Source organism: Theobroma cacao, chromosome 5, assembly GCF_053813885.1.
Source record: "Theobroma cacao isolate CCN51 chromosome 5, ASM5381388v1, whole genome shotgun sequence".
Classification (NCBI taxonomy): Eukaryota; Viridiplantae; Streptophyta; class Magnoliopsida; order Malvales; family Malvaceae; genus Theobroma; species Theobroma cacao.
This window is the reverse complement of record NC_142643.1, coordinates 5,477,795-5,495,798: the sequence shown is the minus strand read 5'-3', so window position 1 is coordinate 5,495,798 and position 18,004 is coordinate 5,477,795. Positions and strand designations below refer to the sequence as shown.

The following is an 18,004-nucleotide window of genomic DNA, read 5'->3' as shown; positions in this document are numbered from 1 at the left end:
ACGTCATTGATGGTGTTAATGGGCAATAATTTAATTTGCTGGTACTAATTGCCTCTACATTATGAGCTATAGCTAGACTTTAGATATATAATTACGCACACAGTACTGCAGCACAGCGGCTTTATTGACTTATAGTTAAACACGTGATTCAAGCTCAGGCTAATTGCCTTCAGCTTGCGCAGCTTAGCTAGCTATACATACAGTTATTAATCTTCTTAATTTCTCGCAGGAAGCTTTAGGTTTACGGGGAAATGGGGAATTCTCCCAGAGATAAGATATTAATTAATCATAGACAGAAAATATTTTAATAGTTTATGTTTGATTTTGGATTTAAAATTTTAATTTAGGTAAGTGAGATTAAAATTTAAAAATGTAATAAAAAGTACTATTTATTATTAGATAATCTAAAATTTTTATGTATGAACAAAAGACTAATTTATTAGAAATGAATGTCATGATTGAGAGATGTAATTCTCAAGGGTTTTCGCTTATTTGGTTTAAGAGATCAGCTACAAGTAAAAATTGATTGGACCTAATACATATATAAATATCTCTTTTTGGCGATATATATATATATATATATATGTACCAAATCAAAGGAAAAAGGTTGTCTCTCGCCCACCATGTATCGTAGTTATCTATCCTTTTTGTCTTTTTCTTGGGTCAGTTATTGCACTTATCCTATCATTTCTATTTTCTACCCTCAATCATCTACCTCTCCACCTTCAACATTTTCGAAAGCTTTTGCCCTTTTTTTTACATCATTGTAAATGTCATACGATAAGGTTTATATTCTGTCATTTGCTAATTCTATACTGCCCACTAGAAATCTCCATGTGTCAATAAAAGGACATCAAAATTCTTTTCTGTTACATTATAAAAAGTACCAAGGTATCTTTTACTTATATAAGCATTTCACAGCCATCAAACTTTAAATATAGTTACTTTAACAAAAAAAATTACTCTACTCTTGTTACCAAACAACTTTATCTCTCTTGCTGATCTCTTTTTAATTCTTAAAACTATGCTTCATTGTTTCTTTTCTTTTGCTTTCTATTTTGGGAAGTTTAAAAACTAAGACATTTGAATAAAAACAAATAATTATTTCACACTAAATTATATATATCTATATTGCATTATTTCAAACTAGACTGATGTACAAAAATAAAATCCCATCAGAAAACTAGTTTGTAGTCACAAGATGAATGCTAATTAATAAGAGAGGTCAGGTAATTGAAATATCAACAATTTAAAAAAAAAGGCATAATATCGAAAAAAGCCCCTAAACAATTTTAAAAAATTTAAATAAATTTTTATACTTTAATTTACATTTAATCAAGTCATTGTACTTTTTTTGAGACAAATAAGTCTTTATATTTTTATTTTTATTTTTAATCAAATAAACCATTGTGACTAATAATTGACTTAATTAAAATGCTATTTATTATTTTATATTGCATGACATTGATGTGACATATTAACATATGATAATATAACATGCTGACATATCATAATTGATAATAATGTTACATGTTAATTTGACATGATAACATGACCATATAATATTTTTTATGTTCCACATTAATGCCATATAAGTATCATATGGATATAAAATGATAAATGATATTTTAATTAATAATAATTAATTAATTATTAATTATAAGAGCTTATTTGATTTAAAATAAAAATATAAAAACTTGATTTAATAAAATAAAAAAATAAAAAAAAATTTAAATTTTTTTTAAATAATTTAAAATTTTATTTAAATATTTTATATATATATATATATATATTTCGTAGAAGTGATTATTTAGTGCATTTCCTTAGCAAGATCAATTATTGTCGGCCGAACAAGGCAAAAGCAGATTTAGTAGGCTGAAAGTGAAGGGCAACTGGGCCTCTTGGAAACGCGCCTGTCCCTCGTTGTGTAAACTTGGGCAGTGGGCACAATCAACTAACCAAGTTCTCTTCTCTGGTAAAAGAAAAAAAAACCAGTTGGTACGGATAAGAATAAAAGCACGTGGGATGATCATTCACAATTTACGTTAGTTGACGGCAGAAGTACTGGCAGTGGCAGGTGCCCCTAGTAACTGACTTTGTTCTTTAGCGCACGAGGGATTTTCCAATATTAATTAATTATTTTTAATTTCACCTTTTTCTTTTCTTTTTTTTTATTTTTTTATTTCTTTTTTTTTCGTAAGTGGGGAAGATTAGAGGACTACACTCCTTAAAGCTGTTTTTAACTACATAAAAATTTCAGGATCTTATTCGTAAGACCTTCAATTTCGCTACCTCTTGTCTCGCCCCCGCTCTCTCTCTTTTTGTACTAGCCTTAATCTTCTTTCTCTCTTTTGTTTCATTGGTTTTTTTTTCTTTTTACTTTAACTTTGATTCTTCTTCTATGGAACTTGAAGCTTACTGGTTCTTTCAGGTTCTTAATGCCTCTTTTTGCTTCCTTATCTTCACTTTTATAATCCTTTCTCTTTTTTCTCTCTTGTTTTGTTTACTCAGACCAAAACTCTGGTGCAACTGTGAGATTTGCAGTGCTTATCTCGCCTCGAGTTGGTCAAGACAATTTGAGAATCTTTGTGATTGGTACACTCACCTGCTGAAGAACTCGCCTGGCAAAACTATCCATATTCATGTTCTTGGCAACACAATCACAGCCAACCCTGACAACGTTGAGTACATGCTGAAAACAAATTTTGACAACTTCCCCAAAGGGAAACCTTTCTCCATGATCTTGGGTGACTTTCTTGGTCGAGGCATATTCAACGTAGATGGTGATTCCTGGAGGTTTCAGAAGAAGATGGCAAGCCTGGAGCTTGGGAAGCAGTCGATAAGATCTTATGCTTTTGAGATTATCAACTGTGAGATCATAGACAGGCTTATCCCGTTATTATCATCCGTTGCAACCGGCAAAGAACAGCGGGTTTTGGATTTACAAGACGTGTTTAGAAGGTTTTCGTTTGATAGCATATGCAGGTTCTCTTTTGGGCTGGACCCTAGATGCCTAGAGCTGTCTCTACCCATGTCGAAATTCGCCACGGCCTTTGACTTAGCCTCGAAATTGTCAGCTGAGAGAGCCATGACTGCTTCCCCCCTTGTATGGAAGATCAAACGGATGTTGAATATAGGCAGTGAGAAGCAATTGAAGAAGGCGGTCAAGATTATCAATATTTTAGCCAAAGAGGTCATAAGGCAAAGGCGTAAAATGGGATTTTTAACCCATAATGATCTTCTCTCCCGTTTCATGTGTACCGTAAACGATGAAACTTACTTAAGAGATATTGTTATAAGCTTTTTATTGGCTGGCCGTGACACGGTGGCATCAGGTTTAACAAGCTTGTTCTGGCTACTGGCAAAGCATCCAAAAGTAGGGTCAGCGATTAGACAAGAGGCGGATCGAGTTATTGGGCAAAACCAGGAGATGACAAGCTTTGAACAGATGAAAGAACTCCATTATTTACAAGCAGCAGTGTATGAGAGTATGAGACTCTACCCTCCTATTCAATTTGATTCAAAGTTTTGTCAAGAGGACGATACACTACCCGACGGGTCGTTTTTGAAGAGAGGAACTAGGGTTACCTATCATCCCTACGCTATGGGACGGATTGAAGAGATATGGGGTCCAGATTGCTTGGAATTCAAGCCTGAAAGGTGGTTGAGAAACGGTGTTTTCTCTCCTGAAAACCCTTTCAAGTATCCAGTTTTCCAAGCTGGATTCAGGGTGTGTTTGGGGAAAGAAATGGCTCTAGTGGAGCTGAAAAGCGTGGCACTTTCACTCGTTCGGCGATTCCAAATCGAATTAGTGGCACCACATCGGACACCACGATTCTCTCCTGGGCTTACCGCGACTTTTAGTGGTGGACTCCCTGTCCTGGTACGAGAAAGAGAACCTCAATCATAAAATCTCTACAAACATTAGTCTAATAGTACAATTATGGCACTTAAGCCGATCAAGTTTTACAATTGTGTGGTTAACACTACAGTATGCAGACAGATTCATCGTCAGGTGCTGCCAAGTTGCACAGCGTGATTCATGATATCGAAAGTGACGTAAGATTCAATGGCCAATTTGTGCTCAAGGAAAAAAGTGTCACTGCTTATCAATATAATTTCGTTACTCATTAGAATATTTTTATCTGATGATTTGTACCGATAGGACATTAGATCTTATTCTTGTACAAAATTATGGGTGGCTGGTGTTTATTGAATGTATAAACAGTTGCAGCCTGGTGTTCTGATCAGATGGATGGAGCTTTGTTTTTGTTTATCAGGTCAGTCGCACGCTTTGAAGCTATCCAAAGTACTAAAATGTTTTATTACGTGTACAAGTTTGGGCAGTAGAACGTGAATATTTTGTTCAACTACTTACTTTTCCTAGTACATGGCTTGGTTAGAACTCCAAGCATATTAAAGTTACTTCTTTTCTTTTTCAAATTAAATCTGCTTTTTCTTTTTTAATCTGTTATAAAATTATATTCACTTTTTTTTTTTGGAATACATATTCATTCTTATTTTTTCTGTATATCATATTAATTTTTAATAATTTTTTTCATTAAAAATAGTTTATCAATGTTATAAAAAGAATTCCAAATTAATATAAAGTACATTTAAATCAAAACGTTTTTCTAAATTTTCCTATTAAGTCAAAAGTGAATATTCAATTTAGAATTGAGAAAGTAATTAAGTTGATTTTATTTTTGTGTTTTACTTGTTTTAGTAGCTTCTTTAAAATTAAAAAAAGGGTAACAAAAGGCACAAAGTAATAAACAAGAAGTAGAGCAATAAACCCAAATAAACATAAATTAAATAAGGTTAATGCTTCACTTAAACCAATGCTTTCTTTTAACTCCCAAAAAAATAACCCTTATCTAATTTAAGTGAACCCCAATGGACAAGAGGAGAAAACTAAGGTGCAAAATAAACATAAATAGCTTTACTGTTTCTTTCTTCTTCTTTTTTTTTTCTGAAGGGCAAGTAAGAATTCATTTCACAATAGCTTTACAAAACACTACCACATGGGTACTTAGACAGCCCTCACTGATTACAAAAATCCAGTATAGCTGATGAGAAAAACCAAATAAGATCAAGCAGCCGGTTGCCTATGGGATCAAACCCACTACCCGCCTAAAGAAAAAGAGCAACCTGTCAAGAATAAGCACATAGCAACCAGGAAAAGAATTACAGCAACAAAAACAGCAAAACAACCCAAAAAAAGGCAAAAGACAACACAGCAAAGGTTTGACCATGCCAAAGGATTTCAGATTCTAGCTTTACTGTTATATATTAATGTTAATATTTTCTTTTACTGTTAGATCAATCGGACAAGCTATATAGATCCAATATACATATACATCGAATCCCAATGATTTTTGGTGATTGAGAAACGTTAGATGGACTAGTGTAAAAGAAGAATTATCCGTAATCCATAAAGAGAACTGCTTCCTGCTGAAAAGAGGATAGATAGAAAATCAATACCAGGGGAAACGAAAGAAAGAGACAGAAAGGGTGAGGTTTATTAACAAAAATAAAAAGGAGGTCGGTAGTTGGGAAGCCCTAAACAGGTGAACCCCAATGGACAAGAGGAGAAAAATAAGGTGCAAAATTAAAAACAGAACAAGAATTCTGCCCACAAGGTCTTCACGAGCGTCCTTGTAACAGTTTCCAGGAGGGGTTTTTGTCTACGAGGGCTGCACTCGACTCTCGTAGGATATATGCCCTGTTCGCAATGGTTGGGAGATTGGAGAATTTTACAATGGTAGGTTCCTAATTCTAATGACAAAGTCCGATCAATGAAGACAAAATGTTTGAAATCCCCCCTGCAAAAATTGCTTTCTTTGTTGCCGATTACTGCCTTAAATGGTCCTTGATATTTAGCTAAGTTTGGTATACAATTTTTCTTAGTTTTGGGACATGGGATTGTTAGCCATATGCTTCTTTGTTTTTGTGGCAGATTTCATTGTTTCAATGCTATATTTTAACATAGTTAATGAATTATTTAATTTTCAGAGTGATTGGACAAAGCGATCTAACGAAAATTATAATATTAATTAGGTTTTTCAAAAAATATTGGTATTTGACGTTTGATTATGAAAAATGACATGTGAATCAAGAGCCTACAACATCAACTATTAAATAGTGACATTTAATGTTGGCAGAGAAAGAGAGAAACAGGCAGTAACGGAGGGAAGAAGGAGATAGAAAAAAAAAAAAAAAAGAATGGGGGAAGGACATAAGAGAGAGAGAGAGAGTGAGAGAGGATCTGGTCTAATTGACCGAATCGGCGGCCATGGCTGCAATTTCTGGTGTTTTAATTTTTTTTTCTTTCTAGAAGAAGAAATTAAGAAAAAAAATAGGTAAAACTAAAATCACGAAAAGTAAATTGAAAAAAACAAAGAAACACATGTCAAATTCTTTACCAAATTCTAAAAACTTGAAAAAAAAAATCCACCTTACATTTTTTTTTATTTTTTTAAAATGTCCAAAATTTTCACCTAAGCACAAGTCAATACTTTTAATGGAAAAATCTTAACATTTTTAACGATTAGACCAACATTAAAAATTTTTAAAACTGCAACAACTTCTTTTGTATAAATAATAATATAAAAATTAAAATCAATATTTTTATCTAGTAGAAGAATTAAATTTAGAATTTGACCTGTTTAAAATGATTAAAAATTATTATTGATCAGTTACCTAATATATAAATCTGTGAGAATTAGGTAACCTTTTAAGTTCTCTAACTTAACAAAAATATATAAATATAAAAATTTATATTTAACCTTTGGAGGAGGAGATTATAAGCATTTGTAAAATTAAATTACATTATAGGCAAAAAATAAGAGAATTTTAGGAAATTAGCCATGGAATTGCGTCCTTGGGGTGGGGGTGCAAGGACGAGCAACTAAACTCTCCTCTTTGAAATTCTTACCATCATGTTTTGGAATAAATCTAGTAATACAGATCCCAAATAAAAGCCACTAAAAGCTCGCTTCAAACAGAACATATGCTTCCTAGCTATCACTCAATGGATCATGAATATCGCTCCTTGGTCAAAATTTGACTCTCATCACTCACCACACTTTTCGGCCTTGCATGCCTGGAAATGGCACTGGTACTAGTGAAGCTCTCATTATTTTGCTCCTCTATTTATAGCATAAACTGCCACTCGATCGTTTCATGTTGAATTTTTTGTATTCTTCCATAGATAGAAAATGCAAAATATTGCAGTAAAAATGATGCACAATCTTCTGCCATTTGCCGGTTGGTTATGTCTTGCTCTTGCAGCTACCTTAGTCCAAGGATCAACTGAAAATGAAAGAAAGGTACCTCTTGCTGTCTTATAGGAACTAAACCTGTTTTCATGACCAAAACAACCATTCATCATTTTTCTTTATAATGATTGAGTTTGTTTTATGTATAACAACAGCCATATATTGTGTACATGGGAGAAGCGCCACATCATGAAGCCAGGATTTCTGTCATGGATAAACATCATAATCTGCTTTTGAAGGCAGTTGGAGAGTAATATTATTCATTCTTCTCTTTTTGAAAAATGTTTTATACTAATAAATTATCCCATTGATCAGACTGTTCTAAATGATATTTACCAATATTTTTCTTGTAGTGAGAATATAGCCAGAGAATCCAAAATATATAGCTATGGAAAGAGCATCAATGCGTTTGCTGCAAGGCTTTTGCCAGATGAAGCAAAGAGACTATCAGGTCTATAAGAAATTTCAAAGAAGAAATTTTCTTTTGTAATGGTTCTGTCATTCCTTTGCAGTTCACATTGCCTTTTACAGGTGTAGATGGTGTTATATCAGTATTTGAAAACACAAGGCGCAAACTTCTTACAACAAGATCATGGGATTTTCTGGGAATGCATGAAAAGTTAAAGAAAAGGAACGCCATTGCAGAAAGCAATATCATAGTTGGTGTATTGGACACTGGTAAAAGAACATGTTTTGGCGTCGTCCAAATGGGAAGTTCTTCCACCAATTAGATCGCATTTATCTTTTGCCCTTTAATAAACAAACTGTTTGATGTTGGTTATAGGTATTTGGCCGAAATCCCCCAGTTTTAATGATAAAGGCTACGGACCTCCACCAGCAAAATGGAAGGGTAAATGTGACAAAGGAGCCAACTTCACTGGTTGCAACAAGTACTTTCTGTAACTTAAAACAGACAAATGAGAATTTCATGACATCAAATGGGATAAAAAAATTGAGAAACTATGAACAAAATTGCTATCTTCTTGTAAACTGTTGAACCATATTTGATGAAAGATTTAGGAGCATTGGACAAGAAAAAGTTTCTTTTTATGTAGGAATTTCAACTTTATTAAAATTGGTTTTCCTGGAATTTGTATGAGCTATCCTGAACAACTTTCAGCATCGGATTTTGATGTTGAACCTTTTCTAACATGGGCAGCAAAGTCATTGGTGCAAGGTACTATCAACTAGACAACACTTATCCTATAATGGAGGATCCGACACCTGTTGACACCGACGGCCATGGCACCCACACTGCCTCCACTGCTGCTGGCATAGCTGTAAAGGACTCCAGCTTGTATGGCATAGCCAAAGGAACTGCTCGTGGCGGCGTGCCATCTGCACGTATAGCCATGTACAAAGTTTGCTGGATTAGCGGATGCAGTGACATGGATTTACTGGCAGCATATGACGATGCCATCCACGATGGAGTGGACTTGATATCCATTTCAATAGGCGGCCCTCCCAAGGAATTTTTCCATGATCCAATTGCTATAGGTGCTTTCCATGCGATGAGAAAAGGGATTTTGACATCTTGTGCTGGAGGGAACGAAGGGCCTATGCTCGCAACCGTTCAAAATGTTGCACCATGGATCATGACCGTGGCTGCTAGCAGCATAGATAGGCAATTCACGTCAAAAATTAAGCTCGGCGATGGCACAACAACTTCTGTACGTTTTCAATTCTTTTTGTTATGTGAATTTCTGCGTGCAACGACTGGCCATTTGCATAATAACTATACTAAATATGATTTCCTACGCCGGTCAATATAGGGTAATGGAATCAACACATTTTCGATGAAAAACAAGATGTACCCTTTTACTAACGGAGCTCATGCAACCAATCTTACTGGAAATTACACCGACCGAAATATCAGGTATGTGGACCTGGCCAATCCGGCATTGTTTGTCTTCCTAATTGCATTAAGCCTCTAATTCGATTATGTTTAAACATGATTTAAGTGCTTGCGATTACGGCACAATGAGCCAAGACAGGGTGAAGGGAAAGATTGTGTATTGCCTAGGGGAGGCCGGCCAGGACTATACAATCCAATTGCTAGGCGGGGCTGGAACCATAATGGCTACTGATGCACCGCAAGACTATTACTTCCTCACTCTTACACCTGCAGCCACTGTGGTTCGCTCCAAGGATGGGGATAAGCTTGATCGGTATATTAACTCTACAAAGTAAGTCTGCTTTTAGATTCATTCTTCTTTCACTACGAAACCTTTCATTTCCTTATATATAAAGCTCAACTAAGACAAACGAGAAAATTAAATTATGATAAATTCGACAATGAGAAAGCTTATATAAATGGTGTTCACACGAATTCAATAATGTCAGGAAGCCTCAAGCTGTCATATACAAGTCAAGAACTGTTAAAATGAATGCTCCCTTTGTGGCTTCTTTCTCTTCCAGAGGACCCCAGTTACTCAACCGCAACATTCTCAAGGTACATTCTCCTCACCAGCCTCTCCCTTGCTCTTTTTCTCTCTTTCTTTTCTAACTCGAGCTAGCCTTCCATGGCCAGCCCGATATTGCTGCTCCAGGCCTAAACATATTGGCTGCCTACACAAATCTGAGATCAATTACAGGAGAACCAAGTGACAAACGCTATTCTGCGTTTAACTTCATGTCGGGGACATCTATGGCTTGCCCTCATGCTTCAGCTGCTGCAGCCTATGTCAAGTCCATGCACCCAGACTGGTCCCCAGCCGCAATCAAGTCTGCTCTCATGACTACTGGTAAAACTTCCCAAACACATCGAGCGAATAGATAGACGCCCAATTCTCAAATCTGTCAAATGACAGACAGAATATTCATTTACTATCCAATTAACATTTCATTTCTTGCTATAGCAACACCCATGAAAATCAGAGACAAGTTTGGGGAACTGAGCTCTGGATCAGGCCAAATAAATCCAATTAGAGCTATCCAACCTGGCCTCATCTATGACATTGACGAGAGATCTTATATTAGCTTCCTTTGCAAACAAGGGTACAATAGCACGACCATTGGCCTACTCATCGGTGGCGAGCAAAAATTGGACTGCTCAAGCTTTAAACCTGCACGAGGCACTGACGCGCTCAACTACCCTTCCATGCACGTCCATCTCAATAGTACAGAATCTAGGATTTTCGCAGTGTTTTACAGGACTGTGACTCATGTTGCGTATGGAAATTCCGAATTCAAGGCAAAGGTGACGTCTCCGAAGGGGCTTTCTATTACAGTTATCCCAAATACGTTGAAATTCAATAGGACGCATCAGAAGCAATCTTTCAAGGTTTTGGTAAAGGGCGGCTTAATGAAGAATGGGACAGAGATCCTATCGGCTACCCTTGAGTGGAGTAACAAAGAGCACAGTGTTAAGAGCCCTATTCTTGTCTATAAATAACAATCAGTTTTCTGATTTTGGCGTTACTCAATGCTTACAGTTAGAATTGACTCACCAAGTAGCAAGCTAGTATTTCAATCGATTCCCATTTCTCCTTCTGGGCATATCAGAACTATACTTTGCCTCAGTTCCCATAGTAAAATGGTCAGTTTAATCTCAATGACCGTTGGAAATTTTTTTAAGAGCAACACGAGTCCTGGGAACGAGGGGCATGTTTTGGTGTGAGCAACACCATGCATCATTGTGCAAAAATGAAGAGGGAAAATAATTGGAATAGGACGGAAGATCAACCAAAAATTTTCAACACCTCAATAACAAAGTCGTACACGTCCTTTTTTCTGCAAGAGGGCGAAAAACTTGCAGCATAGAGTTACAAGTCATCAGCTACATTTGCAACAAATGCAAACTACTTCACAGACCTCTTCCAAGTTAAGCCTATGAAATAGGGAAAAAAAAAGGTACCCATCTCCATCTAAAATTTCCAGCCGCTTAACCAAAAACAAAACAACAAAAAAAAGGGGAGATCATTCAGTTTGTTAAGCTAAATAAAAAAAAAAAAAAAAGAGGACAATGAATCACTGTCCTTGTATCCTACCCCCAAAATGGGAAAAAGAAAAGCGTTAAAAACCGCCTCTAGCCTTGAAAATGGACCTCAGAGATGTTCATGCAACCATAATTTTGGCTTTCTCCCTTTGAAGGCCTTCCGTGCTTTTAAATTTGTATATATATCTGCAGTGAGTTCAAGCTTCAAGGACTCCCTTTAGTCACAACAACTGTCCAAATTTTTGCTTATAAGCTCAACGGTGAGTCCGACATTGTCGGCCATGGAGGTTCTTTAGCTTTGTAAGTTCTTTCCTCCTCTTTCTTGCCTCAGCTGCAGCAGCTGCATCCAGTACTTTCTTAGTCGTATAATTTGTTGATTCTTGATTCTCCTCTGGCAAAGCACCTACAAAGTGACAGGCTCTTACACGAGCTGCCTCAGTATTGACATCTGGTGTATTTTCCTGTTCAACAACAAATGTAGGCCCTGCAGAACACAGAGGTGTAGGTAGAATGACCTCTTCTTTAATCTGGTATCTTATACACTGAACACTTCCATCTGAAGGAAGCCTTACTGAAGTACAATTCTGGTTATTAGAACTGGCTTCAATTGAGCCATAAGCCTCTTTTTCAACTTCAGTTGGTAAAGAGAAATTATATTTCTCCTCATGCACAACAGATTTCAAAGAACACCCAGCACTAAATCGATTATTCGCAGAAGTTTCATCTTTGTTGTTTTTTGGGCCACAACAAGGCCGAAGATGCAGTTCATTCCCATGATCAGGAAGAGAAAAGAACCAAGGGTAAGGCACTACATATAAGGGAGTCTTGGGGCCATTAATGTTAATGGGATTTTCTTGATCATGAGAAGAATCAAGCCTACCGTTAGTTGGTGCGGAAATGCTAGATGAAACAACAATGGCATTTTGGTGCTCGCATTGTGTTTGAACTGGATTTGAAGACTGAACAATGGAAGGCCAACAGAAAGGGGGAAAAGGATGTTGGTTATAAAAGTAAAATGGATAGTTCCTAGATGGACCAGAAATCTGATGGGCTAACTTAAGCTCTCTAGGAGCTTCCCCTTCCTCAGCTTTTATTGCCTTCACCATCTGCAGAAAAACATAGCATGCCAAAGAGGTAACATATTTTCAGGATTCAAAAGTAATTTGTCAAATAGGTAAAGTACATTCATGATTAAAGCTATGTTACCTGTGCCTTCAGGTGCTTATTTGTGCTCTCTTGAGACTTATACTCTTTCAGGGCCAACTCCTTTGCCTTCTCAGTAGGAATGTAATCAAAGTGAATAAGCTACCATGTGATGTTAACATAAGTTCAATAACAACCAAAAATTAAACGAGCAATGACCTATTCTTCTGAGTATTTTTTTGTAAACTACCAGAAGATCAGATGTGTTCTTTAATTTCAAAAGGTCAAGCAAAAGTAAAATAACTATAAGGCCTTATTGCATAATTGAGATAATTATATGGAAGAAGTCCCACTTACCCTCTTCAAATTTTCATTCTCCCGAGTTAGATCAGCAACTTTTAGGGTCAACTTTTCACAGAGAGCCTGAATGAAAGTACAGCATAAGTGCCCAATAGTAGTTAGCCAATAATCAGTTGGAGAGCAATCAAAACTAAAGCAGAAAATTATGTTGAAAGTTCAATATTCAAAACCTGTGACTTGCTTACAAAAAATACATACCATATTGCAACTAGCACATGTTGACCCAAGCAATGAAGACAAACTATTATTGCCAATCTCGGAGACATCAACATGTTGCTTTCACACATCAATAAAAGATAAATTTTTTACAGAACGCAGTATGGACTTGAATATATATGTTCGGTACTAGGTAAATATCTCAGGTCTGATTTTCTGAATCCCAAGATCTCAGGAGATTAAAAGTGTATTTTGAAGCCATTTGACATTTTGCACAAGTAATCACTCGCTGAAACTGACGTAAGGCATATCAGAAAGTGTTCACAATCTAATGTCCTGACCAACAAAAGAAATTAATGCATTTTGAAGCATCCAATACAGAATTAGGAACTGTTTGCTATCAATTGTTATCACTACACGATAATCAGGCATCCACTATATGTAGGTTGTGTTAGAGAATGCAAAAAAGATACCATGTCATATGGGTTTATGGATCAACCTTTAGCTGATTTCCTTGTTTTTCATACACAAATCCAACCAGATCCCATTGACAGTTTACTGATGCATACGCAGCTCCCTATGAGTGTAGGAGTGTATTGTAGAACTTGTAAACAAGGACAAGGTTGCCAGCAATGTTGTTATGAGTTTAATGATGAGCCAAATTTAATGACTAACAGAACAATTATTATAGCCAAAAATAATCTAAATATGTACAACAAAAAGATGGTATGCAGTTATCTAGCAGCATAATTGTAGCCAAAAGCCAAGGTTTTCAATTAGAGGAAAAAGCAAAGAAAATAGGAAACAGATAAGGCTCTTCCCAAAATATCTTCCAGAAACAATTCTCATCATACAGGAAAAAACTTACAATCAAAGCAAGAAAAAGAGACAATTGAAACAAATGGAGACTGACAAACCATGTCACTTATAATCTAAAAGCAAGCATAACAACTTAACACGTAATAAATCAATTACCTGCCTTCGGCGAATCGTCTGCCTTGCCGACTCCCTGTTTGCTAATATTCTACGTAATCTTCGTGCTTCCTTTTCAGCCTGATGAAAAGGCTTGAAATCTAAGGACCAATCACAAAGCATGAAAGTCAAATAAAAAGTCACTCTACCTCAGTTAAATTCTGTCTTGACCTCCCCCCACCACCTGACATGTATTTTGTGGCACATGTAGGACTTGATTTAACTGATTCAGCATTCTGCTCAGCCTTGACTGATTTTATAAGTACATCGTTGCCTGTCATTTGATCGTGCTGCCTATCCTCCCAAACATCTTTCTCAGGCATTCCCATTATGCTATATAATATCTATAGTTAAAATGAGCAAACAGTATTAAGTAAATTAATAAAATCTGAAAGTAAACATATACATCAAAATGTAATGAATCAAGCAAACACATCCGACCTGCCTTTCACGAATCATCTGCCAATCTGACTCCTTATTTGTTAACATTCTATGTAACCTAAGTGTCTCCTTTTCAGCCTGATCAAAAAACCTTCAGTCAAAAATAGAAGCATTTATAAAGCATAACAGTAAAGAAGTTATCTATCTCGATTTACATTCTGTCTCGACTTTCCCACACACTTGGATGTGTATCTTGCAGCACAAGTATGACTCCCGTTAAGCAACTCAGAGTTCTGCTCAGCTTCTATTGATTCAATAACAACAGGTGTGCTTGTCACTTGACTTTGCTGCTGGTCTACTGCAGCTCGATCCTGCTACAAACAAAAATATTTTTCAAGTCCTGCACAGAATAGTGTGACTTGGTGACAGATCACTAAACAAGTTCAATTAAGACACAACTAGTTTAGCGGACCACATTTTCCAGATAAGTTATTATTATTTATATTCTTAAATTTCCTAATATTAAAAAACTTTCTGTGGTCATCAGTTTCTCCCTAGTTCATCTAGCTTCTTTTAATTTTGCCATGTTCCCCAATTCCTACAAATCCCAGAAATAGAAAAATGAAATAAATGCTGAAAAAATGTTCAACATTAAGAAATTTGTTAGTACTATCTTTAAATTCTTGCATAACATATTTGCATCGATATCATAAAAAGTTTAACAGGTTACAAGAAAATCAAGAAGTTATTTTGGGTGGTTATATCTCATTAACTGAAATACCAGAAAAAGAAATTTTCTTTTATAATAGAATTCAAAATAGACATTTCCAGCATTCACAAAACAAAACTTCATTTTTATTAAATTAAATTCAGCATTATAATAAAAAAAAGTTTCAAATGAATTTATTAGCACCAAAAACGAACCTTTTTGCCATATATTATTTCTACATTTTCAATAATGTGAATTACTTTCAAAAAAATAATTTTGGATTTCTAATTTCGGACCGACACAGTAAAAGCCACTGAAACCAAAAAAAAAAGTAGAGTTGCTTTTTCTTCAAATGGAAAAAATAATTAAATCGAAAATAAGGACAACATTAGAGTGATTCACCAGTTAAAACCAACCTCAGCGAGATCCGAACTTGATTGAACCGGGTCAACCTGGTTCAAACCGATTTCAGAAGGCGGTGACTCACTACTACTGACTCGCCTGCTCACTCGCTTCCCTTTGCATCCCCATTTGGCGGAAAATTTCGCGGCGACGGCAACAGCATCCCGCTTCTTCGAATGGGCCAAGGCGGCCAATATCTCCGCCGCCTCCATCTCCATCCGATCCGCCGTCACCGCCTCCGCACCCTCCGCCGCCTCTCCCGGTGTCGACGCCAACGAACTCGAAGCTAAACCTCTCTCCAAATCCATCCCGAAGCAAGAAAACGAAATTCAGAAATTAAAAAAAAAAATCAAAAGAGATGAACAGAACTGAATACTGTTAACTTCTTTGAAAGGAAAGAAAGGTTTCTTACAAGTCCCTGCGGCGCCCTGAGGATGTATCTGAGACTGCCACGTATCAATTTTTTGCCACGTAGATGGACCGGAGGCTCGTGTGTGGTCCGGCACGTGCGAGGGAAGGGGAACGTGAAGCAGAGATTTGTATCGGACACGTGGATAAGGCCTGGAAAGAGCACGTGGGGTTTTGTCATTTGTCTCTCTTTTAGTTCAATCGGAAGTCGACGTGTTTCTCAGTTGTTGTGGGATTACGTGGAAAACGGAAGACCAGGAGATTGACGTTGAGGATTTACTCTTTTTCTATTATCTTTTCTTCTTTTAATTTTTGTAATTGTTTTTAGGGGATTACAGCAGGAATTGTTGTTATGCGTAGCAAAACTGTGAAAAAGTGATGGGGTGGTTACAGCAGTGTCCACTTTGGTCCTAGCTGGCATAATGTGATAGCCTTTTGCTGTCTGGCAAGTTGGAATTGTATGTTTTTTCTTTTAAATGATTGATATTCAATATATATCGTGAAAAAGTTAGTCCATGTTTGATTTTAGGAAATAATCTTTTTCATTTTCTTCTAAAATAAATAATGGGGAGGAAACATGTTTTCATTATTTTCAAAGAAAACAAGTAAAAACATAGGGTTTTAAAAAAATATTTGTGCTAACATTGGAAACACCTAAACATATGGTTCTAATTCAAGATTCATCATAGTTATATTTTAAAATATATATGTAATTTTTTATCTATGATTTGACGCAAACAATACTAGTCAAATTAATTATTGGGATTTAATATGGTAGGATCTTTTTCCTCCTTAATTTATAACTCTCCAATAGATATGCTAGAATCTTACTCCTCCTTATAATCTAATAAGTTAATTTGGTCTCTCACTTGGATTATATTATTTATATTCAAAATTTAAAAATAAATTTTATTAAAAAAAGATTCACGGGCTAAAATAACATAAAATTTTATGAACTCAATTTGAAACTATATAATCTTGAGACTACTCCAAATATCTTCTTGATCAATAAAAATTTGTGATATTAAAAGATAGTAGTAACTATATCTAGACCTGACAATTTTGAACACGACATATTAACATGACACGAAAAGACAAGAGTTAAATAGGTTTTGGGTTTAGTCTTAACGTATTTCGTATTTAATCATGTCTGACACGTTAAGATATGAAAATTTTCTTGTCTTAACGTGTCTGACACTACAAACACGTTTAAAATACGTTTACTTAATCGTGTTATCGTGTTTAATCGTGTTACCGTATTTAATCGTGTTATCGTGTTTAAACGTGTGTACGTGACACATTTATTAACCTATTAAAAGTTAATGGTTAAAAACTATTTTTGTCAAGCCCGACTTTATAAAATATTAGCCATGTCATTCATGTGATTGATAGAATACTTGCATACTTGGAAAGCCCCGAAAAATCGTCAAAAGTCGATAGTGTACCTAGTAGTGCAACTAAGTTGAATTAAACCTCGAACTAGACCAAAGAGAGATTTTAAGATGAAATTGAAAATTTTAAAATCCCAGAATGATTTATATATGGTGATTCGGAGTTCGAGGATCAATTTGAAGTCAAATTGGAATTTTCATGACCTAGGGGTAAAATGGTCATTTTGCCACCCAAGGGCAAATTTGTAATTTTACACACCCAACACTTGTCATGTTAATGGATTTCATCCATTAACATTTTATATTGTGGATAATTGAAAAATTTTATGTGGTGGAGAAAGAAAGCTTAATAGTTAAGAATTTAAAAATGGACCAATGGTAAGGTGACAAGTGTCAAGCTTTTATTTCTTTATTACTCTCCTTATAAATTAGCACAAAACCAGCTCATTTCTCTTCATTATGGTCAGCCTCACCAAGGAGAAGCAAGAAAAAGGAAGAACAAAACCATAGGTGGAAAAATTCAAGGGAAAAGTTGAAAATTCAAGGAAACAAGTGAAAAAAGGTAAGATTTTTCAATTTAAGCTTGAGATCTCTCTTTCTTAAGCATTTTTTCTTATTTTTCATGGTTGAATCACATGAAATCATGATGAATCCCTTGCTGGCCAAACACTTAGAGGGAGGTTTTGATGCTTGATTTGGTTAGATTTCAATGTATTTTAGTGTTTTTAGTTAGTTAGTGATGTGTAGCATGAAAAGCCAACAAGAAAAATTCACTTCCTCCCATCACCCATCATTGGCCGAATCTTCCATGTAGAGTGTGGATGGTGGATTTGATTTTATTTCAAGTGAATTGGTTAGGAAATGA

The 18,004-nt window shown here is 35.6% G+C and overlaps 3 protein-coding genes across 7 annotated transcripts; 2 read left to right on the top strand and 1 right to left on the bottom strand.

The window, feature by feature from the left end:
- Positions 1–2,209: 2,209 nt before the first annotated feature.
- On the top strand, positions 2,210–4,337 carry LOC18598198 (cytochrome P450 94C1-like). Of its 3 annotated transcripts, XM_088806141.1 has the most exons (3): positions 2,210–2,323; positions 2,512–3,883; positions 4,000–4,337. In XM_088806141.1, the coding sequence occupies exons 2-3, from the start codon at positions 2,690–2,692 to the stop codon at positions 4,132–4,134; spliced, it is 1,329 nt and encodes a 442-aa protein (XP_088662267.1). In that variant the 5' UTR covers positions 2,210–2,323; positions 2,512–2,689; the 3' UTR covers positions 4,135–4,337. The 3 variants fall into 3 exon arrangements, with proteins under 3 accessions (XP_088662267.1, XP_017976257.2, XP_088662266.1); XM_018120768.2 differs by having other exon boundaries at positions 2,210–3,883; XM_088806140.1 differs by having other exon boundaries at positions 2,210–4,337.
- Positions 4,338–7,220: 2,883 nt separating this feature from the next.
- On the top strand, positions 7,221–10,686 carry LOC18598197 (Subtilisin-like serine endopeptidase family protein). Its single transcript, XM_007027617.3, has 11 exons — positions 7,221–7,331; positions 7,436–7,530; positions 7,634–7,731; positions 7,812–7,958; positions 8,065–8,170; positions 8,440–8,950; positions 9,053–9,156; positions 9,242–9,466; positions 9,624–9,732; positions 9,811–10,024; positions 10,139–10,686. Exons 1-11 carry the CDS (start codon positions 7,221–7,223, stop codon positions 10,672–10,674), a joined length of 2,256 nt encoding a protein of 751 aa, XP_007027679.3. The 3' UTR covers positions 10,675–10,686.
- Positions 10,687–10,955: 269 nt separating this feature from the next.
- On the bottom strand, positions 10,956–15,736 carry LOC18598196 (Basic-leucine zipper (bZIP) transcription factor family protein). Of its 3 annotated transcripts, none has more exons than XM_018120508.2 (8): positions 15,355–15,736; positions 14,445–14,603; positions 14,290–14,367; positions 13,998–14,192; positions 13,852–13,929; positions 12,718–12,783; positions 12,424–12,522; positions 10,956–12,323 (listed from the first exon to the last, which is right to left on the bottom strand). In XM_018120508.2, exons 1-8 carry the CDS (start codon positions 15,646–15,648, stop codon positions 11,472–11,474), a joined length of 1,821 nt encoding a protein of 606 aa, XP_017975997.2. In that variant the 5' UTR covers positions 15,649–15,736; the 3' UTR covers positions 10,956–11,471. The 3 variants fall into 3 exon arrangements, with proteins under 3 accessions (XP_017975997.2, XP_007027676.3, XP_017975998.2); XM_007027614.3 differs by having other exon boundaries at positions 12,424–12,489; XM_018120509.2 differs by having other exon boundaries at positions 14,445–14,600.
- Positions 15,737–18,004: the final 2,268 nt, after the last annotated feature.